This window comes from Corythoichthys intestinalis, chromosome 12 (assembly GCF_030265065.1).
Source record: "Corythoichthys intestinalis isolate RoL2023-P3 chromosome 12, ASM3026506v1, whole genome shotgun sequence".
Lineage (NCBI taxonomy): Eukaryota > Metazoa > Chordata > Actinopteri > Syngnathiformes > Syngnathidae > Corythoichthys > Corythoichthys intestinalis.
In genome coordinates, this window is record NC_080406.1 from 38,324,614 (window position 1) to 38,341,606 (window position 16,993).

Here is a 16,993-nt window from a genome sequence, read left to right on the forward strand (position 1 = left end):
ACTTAAAGGATTAATTCCGATTTACGTGGAAATTCGGGTTGCATCGCCTGCATAGGAATGGAACTTGTTCGTAACCCGGGGACTACCTGTAATATTACATGATACTTGCTCCATAAAATTTTAACCGATTTTCTAGTTTTTGGAGGAAAGAACAAAACTAAGACACGCAAACTCATGTGAATCCTTTAATTAAGGTGTCAAGCAAAAGCCACTCATTTGATATGTTAAAAAGTGTTAATGTGCTTCAGCAACATCACAAATACTGTACATTGTTCAATCTCCTCTTACAAAAATATTCATCTCTGATTGTTCATTTAGATGAATCTATATTCATTTCTACTGACAAATGATTGTTCTCATCTTATTGTTGACATTCCTCATAACAAAATTCTAAAAATAATCAGACCGATGTATTCAGTCTAACACATTTGAAATGTGTGATGAACTGTCTAAATCTGATATGAGAGTGTGAAAATTTGTTGCATGATTGACAGTGCATTTGTTACTCTGCATTCAAGTACTTCAGATAACCCGTGCTGATTCCTGGAATGTATTTTGTGTGTTCTAAAATGGATTAAGTGCACAAGTCAAAACGAGAAAAAAAAAAATTCCATACAGGATATTATTTGAAAGTACAATTCTCATATATTTAACTGTGAAATGTGACACCCAACAGAAGATAAACACCTGCATTTGCATGTAAAAAGAAAGAATCCAAAAGTGCTTATTTAGTTCATTCGCCTAAATGCAGTAGTGTATCATTCATAGAAAAACTAGTAACAGTGGCTATTCACGCACCCCCCCTTAAAAAAATTGCACGAAATGCTTTTAACCAGTAGTCAGCAAAATCATCATAAATTTAAATCTGAAAGATGACCACACCCTTATAAGTGTTTTCCCTTTTTAATACCTATAACTTTATACTGTACTGATTCCCCGAGAAATGTGTCTATAAAAACTGAAGATTGTGGTGAAAATTCATAAGTCCAAATCAAAAAGAGCCATTGATTATAAAGCTTCACTACAAACCAGTTTGAATTTAGTAGTGTTTTAGTTTCACTTTTTCAATCAAGATACTACAATAAATGAACTTTTATACAATATTGTAGTGATACACAGCTGCATTTTTAGTTTTTAAATTTCCTGAAAAGTAGTGACTTCTCTCAACACTAACAATATATAATTTGTCATATTTTTTTTACATGAAATAGAACTTTTTATCTAGTTTGCAACCAGTGAAATGCTTATAAAAATACTGACTGCTAAAGCATGCAAATATATTTTGTTTTGCTTCAAAAAGCAAATAGTCAGTAGTAATAATCATTTTAGTTGTGTTCCCTTTCTTAAAAACAGCATGAAGAATGTAACATCAGACTTAAGCTTCCCTGAGACGTTTTGTGTTCAGACCACTAGTTCTAAAAGTAGCTGAAAATTGAGAACACCCAATGAGAAATGTTGAAACATACTTGTTCGTGGTTCTGTATGCAAAGTGGAATAATGCTTGTTGCTGGTTCGGTCCTTCTTGCTCATTGCTATGTCACCGACTCCAGTTGGATCTGCATGTAGCAGGCCTGACAAACACACAAATGCACTTCATATTTTCATACGATTATGGAAAACTGAATTTTAAATATTTGCCTACCTACTCATTTGTGTGAAATTAAAAGTCTAAATTGCAGTAAAATCCCACAACAACAAGGCTTATAATTGTTTAAAGGTAGTGCAAGAAGTGTCAAAGGACTACTTTCAGCTTCTCCCCCAACTTTACACTGTAAAACTACACTGCCTGCCTTGTGTTTCCTCATTTTCTTCCCTCAATCTACCAACTTCTGTCTTCTTCATAGCCATGGGACTTAAATACATTGGCCACAAGTCTGAAATTCACTCACAAGATGTATCAGACTTTGATCCCAAGTTCTAGCGAGGTAAAAAAACCCCAAAAAACGGTTGGCACAAACACTACTCTTACTCCATTCCTCTGAAGCATTTCACATAGAGCGCTCCCCTCAACATGACTCAAAAACGGTGATTTAAACCTTTAAACTGTTTTTATTTGGCACCGATTGACCACAGAAAACCAGGGATATGCCTTTCAATGACATAATAGTAACTATGAAGGAACTACACGTATTTATCATTCAAACTAGGAGCTATTTTCTCCACTAGAGGGCACTCAAGCTCTTTGGACGTACAGTTCCCTCCATAATTATTGGCACCCCTGGTTAAGATGTTTTTTTAGCTTCTAATATTTTTGTTTTAATTCAAATAATATGGGACTATAATGGAAAAAAATAGAAAAATCCAACCTTCAATACAAGTGCATTTATTCAGTGGGGAAAAAAATCCCACAAAGAAATAATTATTTGACATCAAATAATGTGTGTCACAATTATTAGCACCCCCTGGTGTTAAAACTTTGTACAACCCCTTTTTTTTTTAACAAAACAAGGTCTGGGGACTGAGATGGCCATGGGAGGAGTTTGATTTTATGTCTGGTGAACCATTTCTGTGTAGATTTGGCCATATGTTTAGGGTCATTGTCTTGCTGAAAGACCCAGTGACGACCCATCTTCAGCTTTCGGGCAGAGGGCAACAGATTTTGATTTAAAATGTCCTGGTATTTCAAAGCATTCATGATGCCATGCACCCTAACAAGGTTCCCAGGGCCTTTGGAAGCGAAACAGCTCCACAGCATCACTGACCTATCCCCATACTTCACAGTGGGTATGAGGTGCTTTTCAGCATGCGCATCTTTCGTGGCACGCCAGACCCACTTAGTGTGTTTGGTTCCAAAAAGCTCAATCTTGGTCTCATCTGACCAAAGCTCAATCTTGGTCTCATCTGACCAAAGCACACGGTCCCAGAGTCTGGGACCGTGTGCTTTGGTCAGATGAGGCCAGGATTGAGCTTTTTGGAACCAAACACTCTGGTGGTCTGGCGTGCCACGAAAGATGCGGTGCCCATGGCCATCTCAGTCCCCAGACCTTGTTTTGTTGGCAAAAGGGGGTTGTACAAAGTATTAACACCAGGGGTGCTAATAATTGTGACACACATTATTTGATGCCAAATAATTATTTCTTTATGTGGGATTTTTTACCCACTGAATAAATGCACTTGTATTGAAGGTTGGATTTTTCTCTTTTTTTCCCATTAAGGTCCCATATTATTTGAATAGAAAAAAAATATTAGAAGCTAAAAAACACATCTTAACCAGGGCTGCCAATAATTATAGAGGACACTGTATAAGTCTTTTTTTCCCTCTCGCCATAATTCAATATTTTTTTTCCTATTTCTTTGGCTTAATGTGGTTATGTAATGAGTTATTGTACAGTAAAGTAAGTTTGTGCTGAGAGGCAAAAACACCTTTGTTAATTAAAATCAAACAAAAATAAGCAGTTACTCACGTTGTTACTCATTACTTGATTTTTTTAGCTGGACACATTTTTTACTTGTACTTGAGTACATTTTTTGGATGACTACTTTTATTAGAGTTAATCAGCGTACGAAAATAGGGCTCTGCGTTTCTTTACCTTCACCGAACCCCTTAGACTTACCCACCGAACCCCTGGGGTTCGACCCTGGAGTCGATCGAACCCAAGTTAAGAACCACTGTTCTCACACTTGGCGGTGTCAGCCACTGTCAAATTTTCACACTAATTTAATGATCGAATCTTGTTAAAAAGTACTCAAAACAAAATTTTGAAGACCCCAAAGAACCATAAAAGTTGAAATCGTGTAATAAAACCTAGACAGACAGATAGATAATATGTAGGGAAGAGTTATAGGTGTTTTTTATGTTTGGGAGTTTTTAGATGTAAAATATAATCGTGACTCGATTCTATCAGCGACACATTTTAATCTGAACTTGAAAATGGGTTACAAGAGGAAGAATGTCGAACAGGAGTAAATTTATTGTTGAAGCAGGTAGTAATTTTACTATTCCAGCTGGACGGGACGAAAATAAAGGCAGGAGCATTAGCTTTATAATAATGAGTGTGATACCTACTTCCACCAAAACACACTAGATGGCGCCAAAGCACTATTTTATTACAGACCGCTTTGGTACTCCAGAGAGATGATGATGATGATGAGATGGAGGAGGCTCACCTTCAACGTGGTGAACATCAGTCCCAACTCGCCATGCTGAACGTTGGGGTCCATCAAGTCTTCTATTAGACTCACTTCAGCTCCTAGGTTTCTGATTCTAAACAACAGAGTAGCGTTTTAACTCTTTGGCTACTATTGGCAGCCATAGATGTCCAATCCATATGGACTGGGAGGGGCTCGCAACGATCAATCTGCTTGTCAGCTGCTCCCAGTCAAAATGTATTGGACGTCTATTGCTGTCGGTTACACTGAAACATAATTTAAGTCTGTGTGCGAGTGTGCACCTGGCCCTCAACACAACGTAGAGGAAGAGAGGAAGCAGGTCGTCCATGCACCACAGGAAGTCACCGTCCTGCGTGGGTTTTATTTCCTGGGTCAATTCCTCAAAGGTATTCTGGATGACTAGGAGTTTGTCTGACGGAGTGAAAGTGGTGCTGTGAGAGTATTGGGGACATAAAAGTGACAGTAAGCAATAGATTCCATTTATAAATCATGTTCTAAATTAGTGCCATAAACTCAGGGAATATTTGGACGGCCACGAACATAAATCATGTGCATCAACTTCATGTTTTGTTTTTTCTTTCTTGCTGGAATCAAACTGAAAATTTCTGTAATCGTCAATGAAATAGAAAGGCATAGAAAAATCAGAATACAGGTAGTCCCGGGTTACGACGTACCCAGACTTTACGACACCGGAGTCTCGTATGCGATTCTGTCTCCAGTCCTTTTTTTGGCCGCGTAAAAGTACCTAGACCCCCCCCCACACACACACACCTCCCCCAGCAGTGTCACTGCCGTCCTGCAGTTCCTGATGGCGTCAGATCCCAATCCCTTCATCTCATGCTGCTGCTTCGTCCCTGCATGGACTCCTCCCGATCCGTTTTTTTCGGATGGCGTTAAGAGACAGTATGCTGGAGACCTGAGCGGTCACAATATCCCCCTTCACGCGCCTCCCTACTCTTTCCAGAGCGCCCTTTTCTCTCAGCAAGGCGACACACTAGCGGGTAAAGCCCGAATGGTCTTTGAATATAACGGCATTTAACACAACCTACCTCACAGTATGTTATTTTTTACTTATCTTATTAATATGACATTTAATACATAATTGAGGACAGTTATTTTGAGGTTCAAGGGGTATCATGGGGTGTTTAAAGGCTTAATTCCGATTTACGTGGAAAATCGGGTTACATTGCTAGCGGAAGTACGGAACTCGTATGTAACCAGGGGGACTCCCTGTAGTTACTGTTTGTTTTCCTATTGTAACAAAAAAAAAAACAAAAAAAACTAAACTAAACAAAAAAAAAAAAATCAAGAAAATTTTTAGATTTAAAAATAAAGACAATATTTTATTTGTAAATATAGATAATATTTAGTTCTTTTTTTTCAGATTAAAAAAAAAAAAAAAAAAAAAAATACATTTTTATAGGGAACCTCTGACTTAAAGGCTTATAGGCAGGGGTGCACTTTTTTTTTTTTCCCAGGTTCTCAGAGGAGGACCTGGAGATGTGACTTGGTCCTCATTGAGCTTGAGAGCCGACCCGCCGACCCGCCTGATGCGATTAAATTATGACAAGCTTTACTTAGAGCCAATTACCTTTAATTAATTATATTAATAATTAATGCTTGATTAACATCAACTGGCACAACAACATTGCCATTACTTTGAAGTGAAATGTAAAGAAATAAAAATAAAAGCACTAATTCAAAATAAAGGGCATTATGCGGCTCCCACATTAACTCCAAGCCTTTGTAAAAGTGGGACGTCCTCCTCATAAGAGCTCATTGAACGTGCATGTTTAACTTTGTGAAATGCGAGCAAAAACACTTTTGTCAGTGCATGGCGCTGTTCTTCATTAACTTTATTCCGCCACTTGTCCATAGGGCGAGCGGGGTCCTGTCTGACATCAATAGTTTGCCACATGCTCTCTGTTTTTTTCGTGCTTTTCAAAGTTTGGATGGCTGAAATTCTTTGACCCTATATAAAATGCGCTGCTCTTATCAGAGACATTGGAATTCTCACGGCAAATTTTGTACCACATTTTCGTGCGAGCATCATTTGCTTCTAGCCATGGTACCTCCTAAAGCCACTTTTCAGCAAAAGTCCTTTTTTTCGGTAGCCCCGGTGACGTCTCTGTTGTATGTCTATCTTTTGACGGGGGTGGGGGAACACGGAAATAATTACTCAGTGGGGCTGGCCTCTTTGACATTTTGAGAAGTGATTTTGTCGTGTCCGCCGCAAATACAGTGGTCAGCCATCAGTGCGCAAAAGCGTATGGAAGCCATTGAGGGCCAGTGCGTTTGTCTCCATCCAGTACGCATGCGGACCACTTATGTGCACCCCTGCTTATAGGCTTGAATAAGCCAGAGTTGTTCTCTTTTACTAAAATGTTATTAGAAACACATAAAATATTGTCATTTTAAAAAAAAAATCTATCATGTTTAGTACATGTTTTGAACTATGCAGTTTTATGGACGCTCGGAGTGATGACATAGTTTGTCACTGTCACTAGACGATCACTACCGGTGATCTGCAATTCTTTCCTACGCGACGAGACGTCCAACACATTCGCACATCGGTTAAAAGCTGCGAGTCCTTACTATTCGTGTTTTTTTATTGAGTCTTTTATTACCTTTTCATTGCCTCAAAATACTTGCATGTGTTTCCCTCGCATACTTTTAAGCAGTGTTTTGTCTCTTTTGTTTCCCTTCTCTTTCTCTCCTTTTCTCTGTTGACCACATTAGTCACGTAGCGTATTTAAACCACCGTTATTTAATATTACTACGTTTATGTATTTTCTTAAGGCATCTTCAGTATTTTCTGTCTGTATGTATCTAAACAAAACAAGCTGAAAGCGCTCGGTAGTACTTTAGGTGTCAAATTCGCCTCTTGTAGACGTTTCGCCGGTGTAGCACATTTTAGCAGAACGCTGTTTTTTCCCCGCTACTCCCGTCTCGTCTTTCCTGTTCATTTTGCTTTTGCTGCTGGTTTTTGTGAATTATCGACAGTGCTGTCATGCTCATTAATGTTCCTCTCGGGTTCAAATTGAAAGGGTTGAACAGATGACATGTTTATGTCGGTAGTGTCATACTCTGGAAGCCAGCCGGCAGCGTACCCATGTGACGTCACCGCCCTGCGACGTCAACAACAACGGCGACCTACTTGTTAAACTAATTTTACAAATTGTATAAAAACGAAAACATCAAAAGGGGTTTCAACATCAAATTATTTTTACTCATACTGTAATAACATTGATCTTTTAAGAACTATAAGTCTTTCTCTCCGTGAATCCCTTTTAATGAAAAAAAGACTACTGAGTTTTCCTTTTTGAATTAAAAAATATTAACTGTTCTTTTCACATTAAAAAAAGAAGCAAATTGATTTAAAAAATAAAAATTAATAGCATAAGAATATTTGTTGTTGTTTTTTTTTTAATTATTTGGACCATTTATTAGTTCATCCATCGACCTAAAAAAATGAATCAACTATCAAAATAGTTGATTAGTCTGAGTTGCAAGACATCATACCCCTCGGATGAAAACCATATCTGCGACAGATCTGACTGACATCGCTGTTGAATGATGCAGCAACATATTTGTTACATTTAAGAGACAAATACAACTTACCTGATTTGTTGGAGTGTTTCAACGGCACCTCCAAAACTGACATCTTTACTGCTGGATACAATCTGTCGGTCGCATTAAGACAACAGGAAAGAAATTTAAAAGGTTTTCTAATGAAATGGCTTTTTTTTTTTTTAAAAACTTATTTTTGCTACATTTTTGTCTTATGTCTCCTTTGAGACTGAATATCAACACCTGTTGTTTCTCCCCCAGAACAGACATCCACATTGGCCAGAACTTCCTGTAAGTTATTAAGAAAGACAAAATCATACATGAGTTTCTCATTATGCTCAATGTGATGATTTTGAACCAAGGGCGTAGGTTTGGTCCCAATATTGGTAGGGACGCTATAACAGCATAAACTGCATGTACACTTTTTGCTGAGGACGGGACATTAATAAGACCAAACAGACTGGGTGGACGGCGGTCAGGGCAACATTTCTCAACAATAAGAACCTAATTAATTGATAGGCTAAATGGTTAATGCAAAATGAATCCGTATTGACTTATACTTTCACACTGCAAATTTACAGTATAACGTTCGAATCTGATATTTTTTTCTTAAATCTAGTCGAATAATATTCTCCATTTTGTTTTGAGTTTTAAAGGCTAGTTAATAGATTACTGTGTCGGATTCTTTGTTCTTATGAAGCCCATACATCTAAAAGTTGGTAAATTTTAAACCTAAATTAAGAAAAAAAAATCTATTCTTGAATTAAGAACATTTCTGACAATAAAGTTTTTTTTAAGATTAAATTTACACATTTTTTTGCCGAAAATGTCTGTTTTCTTATTTTCAGCTAGCTATTTTTCTCATTTCAAGAAATCTGCGTAAAATTGACTTGAAGTACTGGCAGATAATTTCAATTTTTCTAGTAGATTTACACGCAAAACAAGGGGGATTTATGTTTATGTGCCCCCCCCCCCAAGGCAGTGCACGTGTTCAGGTGATACACCGTTCGATTCAAACCTTTGTTTTCAAAAACTACTAAAGAAACATTATGAAAACTTCCAGAATAAATGTCTGGATTTTATTAGCAAATTTAAATTGCGTCATTTGAACACGAATTAATATTAACATACACAAGAAATACAAACTTCTTAATCATCTCTGAAGTATCCAGGAACGCAAAAAAAAAAAAAAAAAAAAAAAAAAAAAAAACATTTGTCTTAATACCAATCAAAATTGTCTAAATGACAAAAAAAAAAAAAAAAAAAAATCTTAGTCACGGAATAACAAAAAAATTAAAACGGAGCCTTCTTTCAGGTAAAACACTACTGCTTTTGTTCAAGCACAGCCAAACTCAACTAAAAAAAAGAAAGCTCCTTTGGACTGCTTTAAGACCACATAAATAAAATGAAAACTGGGGAGAAGGGGGTAAACCTTGGTTCACTGCATTTCTTACAGTTTAATTGACGTTCACAGTAGAAAAAATCTAGAATGATATTTCTCTCAAAGCAGCTTCCTCCTCGAGTTCGAGAAATTCACACAGATAAACGTTATGCTAACTCTGATACAGGTCGGACTTTCAGTAGCAAAATTAGTGGTGTGTTCCTCATCTACACAACATTGACGTCTTTTTACATTACTTACAGTGGCAGCTGCTGGCGGAAAAAAACGTATAAATATATATATACTGTAGACAGTGGGGAGAACAAGTATTTGATAAACTGCCGATTTTGCTGGTTTTCTCACTTGCAAGTCATGTAGAGGTCTGCAATTTGTATCATAAGTTCTCTTTAACTGTGAGGGACGGAATCTAATACAAAAATCCAGAAAATCCCATTGTATAATTTTTAAATAATACATTTGTATTTAACTGCATGAAATAAGTATTTGATACATTACCAACTAGTAAATATTTCGGCTCTTAGTTCTTTTTTAAGAACCCCTCCTGTCCTCCACTCATTACCAGAAGTAACTGCACCTGTTTGGACTTGTATAAAAGACACCTGTTCACATGTTCAAACAAACAAACTCCAACCTCTCCACAATGGCCAAGACCAAAGAGCTGTGTAAGGACATCAGGGATAAAATAATAGACCTGCATAAGGCTGGGATGGGCTACAGGAAAATAAGCAAGCAGCTTGGTGAGAAGGTAACAACTGTTGGAGCGATTATTAGAAAATGGAAGAAGTTCAAGTTGACGGTCAATCTGCCTCGTTCTGAGGCTCCACGCAAGATCTCACCTCGTGGGGCATCACTGATCAGGAGGAAGGTGAGGGATCAGCCCAGAACTACACGGCAGGACCTGGTCATTTACCTGAAGAGAGCTGGAACCACAGTCTCGAAGAAAACCATCGGAAACACATTACGCCGTCATGGATTAAAATCCTACAGCGCACGCAAGGTCCCGCTGCTGAAGCCAGTACATGTCCAGACACGTCTGAAGTTTGCCACTGACCATTTGGATGATCCAGAGGAGTAATGGGAGAAGGTCATGTGGTTGTATGAGACCAAAATGGAACTTTTTGGTCTAAACTTGGCTCGTCGTGTTTGGAAGAAAAAGAAGTATGAGTACAACCCCAAAAACACCATCCCAACCGTGAAACATGGAGGAGGAAACATTTTTTGGGGCTGCTTCTCTGCCGAGGGTACAGGACGACTGCACCGTATTGAGGGGAGGATGGATGGGGCTATGTATCGCCAGATCTTGGCTGACAACCTCCTTCCTTCAGTGAGAGCCCTGAAGATGGGTCGTGGCTGGGTCTTCCAGCATGACAACGACCCAAAGCACACAGCCAAAGCACTAAAGAGTGGCTCCGTAAGAAGCATCTTAAGGTCCTGGAGTGGCCTAGCCAGCCACCAGATCTGAACCCGATAGAAAATCTTTGGAGGGAGCTGAAAGTCCGTGTTGCCCGGCAGCAGCCCCGAAACCTGAAGGCTCTGGAGAAGATCTGCATGGAGGAGTGGGCCAAAATCCCTGCTGCAGTGTGTGCAAATCTTGTCAAGGACTACAGGAAACGTTTGGTATCTGTAATAGCAAACAAAGGTTTCTGTACCAAATATTAAGTTCGATTTTTGTGATGTATCAAATACTTATTTCATGCAATTAAATGCAAATTTATTATTTAAAAATCATACAACGTGATTTTCTGTTGTTGTTTTTTTTTTTGTATTAGATTCCGTCCCTCACAGTTGAAGAGAACTTATGATACAAATTACAGACCTCTACATGCTTTGCAAGTGGGAAAACCAGCAAAATCGGCAGTGTATCAAATACTTGTTCTCCCCACTGTATATAAAACTTATATAAAGTAATATCCCTAGTCTTCGAAGGAGGAGGAAGGCAAGGTGGCATGTTGTATTTCTATGGGGGTAGTGAATGCGCGTGTGTGTGTGTGTGTGTGTGTGTGGGGGGGGGGGGGGGGAGTCATTAACCAATCAAACGTGCATTTCAGGTGGAAAAATGGACTGGCACATTCAGCAAGTGTAAAGGGGTCAATTTAAGTCTGAACATAATTAAAGTACTGTAATTCATTTTATAATGGTAGGGTCAATTCTAATATTACAACATATGGGAAGACAATTAAATTACCTATATAGCTTAAGTCATTATATAATGCAAATAAGGTTGCTTAAAAGTTGGTGGGGACAATTTGAGCATCCTGAAAAGTTGGTAGTGTTATGTCCCTACCGTCCCTATGCAAACCTACGCCCTTGTGTTGAACACTCACTCCTGAACTCCTAGGAAACTGAGCAAGGACTGATCAGGCTGCTTGTTGAGTCGCAAGATGCGCTCCCAGTACTGCGCTTCCTGCTGTTCGTCGTGGAGGCAGTACAACACGAAAAGAGGTTGATAGAGTTGAGGGAGCAGCAGTGGGAGGAGCAGAGCGGAGCTGCTTACAACTGAGACAAAGCTGAGGGAGGAGAAAGGCTTCATATGTTAATAATTTTGAAGCAAATGCGGCAACATAAAGTTCTACTTTTTGGGGGCATTGTGATCACCCACCTTGGCTCATCTGAATATGAGCTGTATCTGATTCTACATGGAGAAACAGGAGTATCTGGTAGAACGCTGCCATCATTTGGTAAACCAGGAAAAAGGAACCTGAAACAAAAGTACGATAACAGTGGTCAACAAAAAGTGTGTTGCTTTGGTACTTTCTTGCACAATGTTGGGGTACTGAAACCAAATCTGACCATAAATGTTTATTTTTGTGAGTGGAATTTTCTGGCCGATCACTGATTTTCGAAAAGTGCCGATCTTGATTTTTTTTTTTTTTTAAATGAACTTTTAAAGTGCGTACGACAGGATAAAAAAAATCTTAAATAGCATTATTATGTGAATCAGAATCATATTTTGAGAGAATTCGACTATATACAACAATTTGGGAAAGCGCAGATGACTCTAGCGTCTCCAACAGAAGGATGACGTCGGCAGTTTTATGGTTTCATCCGATTTAGAATTCAACCCATTGAGGGGGAATTATTCAGAACGAGGAAAATGCGACAAACAGAGCCGCAAGATGTCATTGTTTCAGTCTATCTACTCCAATATCTTACAGGATATTCTTTTTATCGAAGTATTTTTTCCCCATTTGCTAAATAAACGGTATGGTCATGACATATGACAGTCTTGTACTAAATGGAATATGAAATAATAAAAATGCATTTATTCAGTATGACATGATAAAATTACTCCATAATGATCAAGACTGTCGACTTCAACTTTAGTGTCGCACCTCCCGAACGATATTTTATGCCACAGTAGTTAGTCAGGCTTTTGTCATTTCCCTGCCCCGGCTTTGGAGAATGTAAACAAACCAAGAGGCATGACAGTTTGCGGAAATGCTAACCCGAACAGAGTGATGTCTCAAAGTCTATTCTCGGCTTTCGAAGCAAAACAATCACTCAAGACTACCCGGGATCATCTCACACAGCGGCGGGGTTGTCAATTGTCTTTGCCGATCGGCAACCCGCCCAGTGGCAAGCAAGTTACAGCTCGTTCCCCTGTTACAGACAGGCAAGCTCGCCGGGGAAGCAGCTGGAGAGTATCGCTGGACAAACCGGCCGACGGCGGAGGAGCGCGTAGCTGCCACATCGTCAACATGTCGAATATGGCGTAAAATAATGCCTTACTACACGCCGAAGACATAAACAGAGAGTGGCGTGCAGTTGTTGTGCAGCTAACATGGCAGGATGTGTCTGAGGAGAACTTTTCTACATGTCTGTCCATGATCAAGCGTAAGTAAATACAGTGTATCACAAAAGTGAGTACGCCCCTCGCATATCTGCAGATATATATCTTTTCATGGGGCAACACTGACAAAATGACACTTTGACACAATGAAAAGTAGTCTCTGTGCAGCTTATATAATAAGACTTAATTTATTTTCCCCTCAAAATAACTAAAAATATAGCCATTAATATCTAAACCCCAGGCAACAAAAGTGAGTACACCGCATGGGAACTATGTACATCCCTAAATGTCCAAATTGAGTACTGCTTGTCATTTTCCCTCCAAAATATCATGTCACGTTACAGGAGTGCTGTCAGCATTGCTGCAGAGATTGAAGAGGTGGGAGGGTCATTCCCACCACCATGCTTGACTGTAGGCATGACACACATATCTTTGTACTCCTCACCTGGTCGCCGCCACACATGCTTAAGACCATCGGAATCAAACAAATGAATCTTTGTCTCATCAGACCATAGGACATGGTTCCAGTAATCCATGTGCTTTGTTGACATTACTTCAGCAAACTGTTTGCGGGCTTTCTTGTGTACCGCCTTCAGAAGAGGCTTCCTCCTGGGGTGACAGCCATGCACACCAATTTGATGTAGAGTATGGCGTATAGTCTGAGCACTAATACGCTGACCCCCCACCTCTTCAATCTCTGCAGCAATGCTGACAGCACACCCGTAATGAGTCACATGACATTTTGGAGGGAAAATGACAAGCAGTACTCAATTTGGAAATTTAGGGATGTACGTATTCACTAAGGTGTGTACTCACTTTTGTTGCCAGGGTTTTAGATATTACTGGCTATATTTTGAGTTATTTTGAGGGGAAAATAAATTAACTCTATTATGTAAGCTGCACACAAACAACTTTTCATTGTGTCAAAGTGTGATTTTGTCAGTGTTGTCCCATGAAAAGATATACTTACCGTATTGGCCTGAATATAAGACGGCCCTGATTATAAGACGACCCCCTCTTTTTCAAGACTCGAGTTTGAAAAAAAGACGTTTTGAACACCAAATTAATTTTTATACAGAAAATAATTACTGTATATCCGAGACAAATGATTATAACAATATATTTGAGAGAAAAAGCATGTTATTTTGCCTCATTCAAATCTTAATATCTGAACATTTAAATATGTAAAATAAAGTGCAATCACATTCGTAAATGAATGGCTTCTGGTTTTTGAAATGTAAATAAACCGATCTATTGTGATAAAACAACAAGATCTGCAATAACTGCATTAACCATCAAAGTGAAGTCTCACTGTAACTGTAGTCTTGAAACAAATCTGAATAAGTAAAAACATTGCAATAAAATAATGCAAACTGGGTACACTAGTAGCTGAGCTCTGTCATGACAGAACATCGCTTCAATGATATCTGGCGCCATCTAGCGTCATGAATGGGGAGAGTAGCTAAGATGTGTCATAACAGAACATCGCTTCAATGATATCTGGCGTCATCTAGCGTCGTGAATGGGTATAATGTCTAGACCGCGAATATAAAACGACCCCCCTCTTTTTCAATCTTATTTCAATGCAAAAAACACAGTCTTATATTCGGGCCAATACGGTAAATATCTGCAGAAATGCAAGGAGTGTACATTATTTAAAGAAAGTTTGTAGTGTTTACTTTGTAATCGCTGTGTTCGCAGCCATTTTTAACACAAAATTGCAATTTCTGATGGGGTTGAAAATTTGACAGAACACCAGGCACACGAAGAGGGCAATTAGCCTGAGAATTGCCTTCTCCCGGCGGGGGGGGGGGGTGCGACAAGCCGCTGGTCGTCGGCAGAGTGGCATTTTCAATGGACAATCAGCCACAAAATGCAAGCCACCTCCGTATTAAACGTGCGCCATGATCCCAATATTTGACATAATACAAAATACGATTTTTACTCACTTCCTCTAAGTCCAATGGTCCCACAGTAGTAGGGCTTATTTTGGCCAATATCCATGGTGAACGGGAACCTTTTGAAACCCAAAAAAGGCTCATACGCCTCTCCCTGGTGCAGCAACAATTTTCTGTAGCCGTTTGGCTCGCGTGATGTGAAAAATAAACGAATTAATCCGCAAAATCAGATAAATCCGCAGTCCATCTGCATGCTATAAAGCAATGCTGTATTGTGAGATGCTGACCCGGGTGACGTAACATATGCATTCGTCCAGAACCTGAGACTGAAGCCGGAAGTCACTCATTTTCATGGCGTGGGATTCAAAAATTGAATATATAAAACGATCGCTTCCACACACATCCAAGCGGTTCATTTCATTCAGGAGCATAAAATACCGCGTTAATATGAAATAAACAAGCTTTTTGCTGTCATAGGCTCTTCAAATATTCCAATCAATCTTGTTTTATCCTAAAACTTTTGAACAAAACATTTACATAAAACCATTCTTTCCAATTTACTAATTTCTAACTTCCTTTTCTTGCTTTACAAAAAGAAAATCATAAGATTTATGGAAATTAATAAATTATCTTTCTGGATAAGATGGCTACTAAATTAAATCAGATCTTTAACTCCTTTTTTTGCATTTTTATACCTTTTAAATCCGTAACGGTTTGAATGTGAGCGAAATGCCAGCTCCACTAAACGAGTTAACTGCGTGAATTCAATTACAAAGTAAAAGAGAAATGAGGCCATCTAGTGGCCACAAAACAATTATCAAAGAGTGACTTTAATAAACCTCAATACAAATTTCACTCCTCCCCTCATCAACATGGCACTGAGTGATAGTGATTACAATCTTCTCTATTTTGGGGTCACAGGAGTAGGAAAATATCCAACAAGTGGTATTATATGCCAATAATAAAGATCTCAAATGACCTTGACCAAATGCTGGCAGGCTAAAGTGGCTAAGGACTCTAGTCTATGCTGTTGGTGTTATACTTATATAGCGCTTTTCCACCTTTCAAGGCGCTCAAAGCGCTTTACACTATCTCGCCAGCTACCTACTGGTGACGCAGCACCAGGAGCAACGTGGGGTTCAGTATCTTGCTTGACGCGTTCTACAGAAGATCAGTTATATTTTAGCGATCGATTGATCACCGATCCCCCAAAATTTCTGAAAATACCACGGACTGATCAGCCAACCGATCGATCAGTGCAACTGTAATTTAATATTTCTAAGGACAGTGGCGCTACCTGACAATGGAGTAGAGGTGTTTGAGGTAAGCATGCACTTCCTTCACAGCCTCCCTAAGCAACCTATGGTTTGACTCCACACCCAAGTATGTCATCCTATAGACAGTCACCAGCGTCTCCACTAGCCAACCAAGCGGGTGGATTGGGGTCTCGCATGCCTATAATGTACAAACAGGGCTCTGAAAACAAATACACAATACATAAAATCATGCATATTGACATTATTCAAATACCTTAGTGAGGTATTTTCGTATGTTGTCATAACTGGTGCTTGTGACTGCATCTGCGTGGTGAGGAATACACTCCAAACACTCAAGAACTTTGGATTGAGACCTGCTGAGGTCCGGGCTAGACAGACACAGTAAATAAATAAATTAAACAATCAAGTGACAAGTTGTGTTTGCATACGCATTTTGTATCAACCTGTGTCGCCGTGCACTGGTAATGGAAACGGCAATGTTCTCCCAGGCCATTGCACGCTCTCCTCTGCCTGCGATGTCGCAGCCCAGTCGCCGCCAGCATTCGTCAAAAACGCACATCCATCGTTCTTCTGCAGCCACCACATACTGACCCAACCTGCTGCTCGTGAACACAACAAAAACGCAAAAAAAAAAAAAAAAAAAACATTGTACAAAATGTTTCTGTCGTCTGTTTTCTTTAGCACTTTTCCACATGAACAGTTTTGGATAATGCCAGAATATTCGACTTAGCATGACAATATGTGTTAACTGCATGATATAATATTAATATCTGCTGGTCAGGTTATGTCTACAAGTCCACTTGACTCAACTCACTGCCCGACTAGCAGCTGTTTAGCAGACAGTAAACCAACCTACAAAAAAAGAATTTCAAGCAGTTTAAAGTCAGACCAAGTTGCAGTTTACTGTTGAACTAAAGCAGTACTTCTCAAATAGTGGACGCGCCCC

General features: G+C 39.2%; 1 protein-coding gene across 4 annotated transcripts in view; it reads right to left on the reverse strand.

The window, feature by feature from the left end:
* The window catches only part of LOC130927087 (alsin-like), a 61,206-nt gene continuing 44,213 nt past the window's right edge, over positions 1 to 16,993 (reverse strand). For 3 of the 4 annotated variants that reach the window (XM_057852627.1, XM_057852626.1, XM_057852625.1), the window contains 10 exons: positions 16,491 to 16,646; positions 16,301 to 16,415; positions 16,068 to 16,225; positions 11,682 to 11,780; positions 11,407 to 11,589; positions 7,924 to 7,969; positions 7,732 to 7,793; positions 4,392 to 4,541; positions 4,108 to 4,204; positions 4 to 1,571 (listed from right to left, as the gene is read on the reverse strand). In XM_057852627.1, coding sequence (XP_057708610.1) covers positions 1,533 to 1,571; positions 4,108 to 4,204; positions 4,392 to 4,541; positions 7,732 to 7,793; positions 7,924 to 7,969; positions 11,407 to 11,589; positions 11,682 to 11,780; positions 16,068 to 16,225; positions 16,301 to 16,415; positions 16,491 to 16,646 — 1,105 coding nt within the window. In that variant the 3' untranslated portion in view covers positions 4 to 1,532. Of the gene's footprint in view, positions 1,572 to 4,107; positions 4,205 to 4,391; positions 4,542 to 7,731; positions 7,794 to 7,923; positions 7,970 to 11,406; positions 11,590 to 11,681; positions 11,781 to 16,067; positions 16,226 to 16,300; positions 16,416 to 16,490; positions 16,647 to 16,993 lie in introns of all 4 variants that reach the window. The other variant, XM_057852628.1, reaches the window with a different exon arrangement.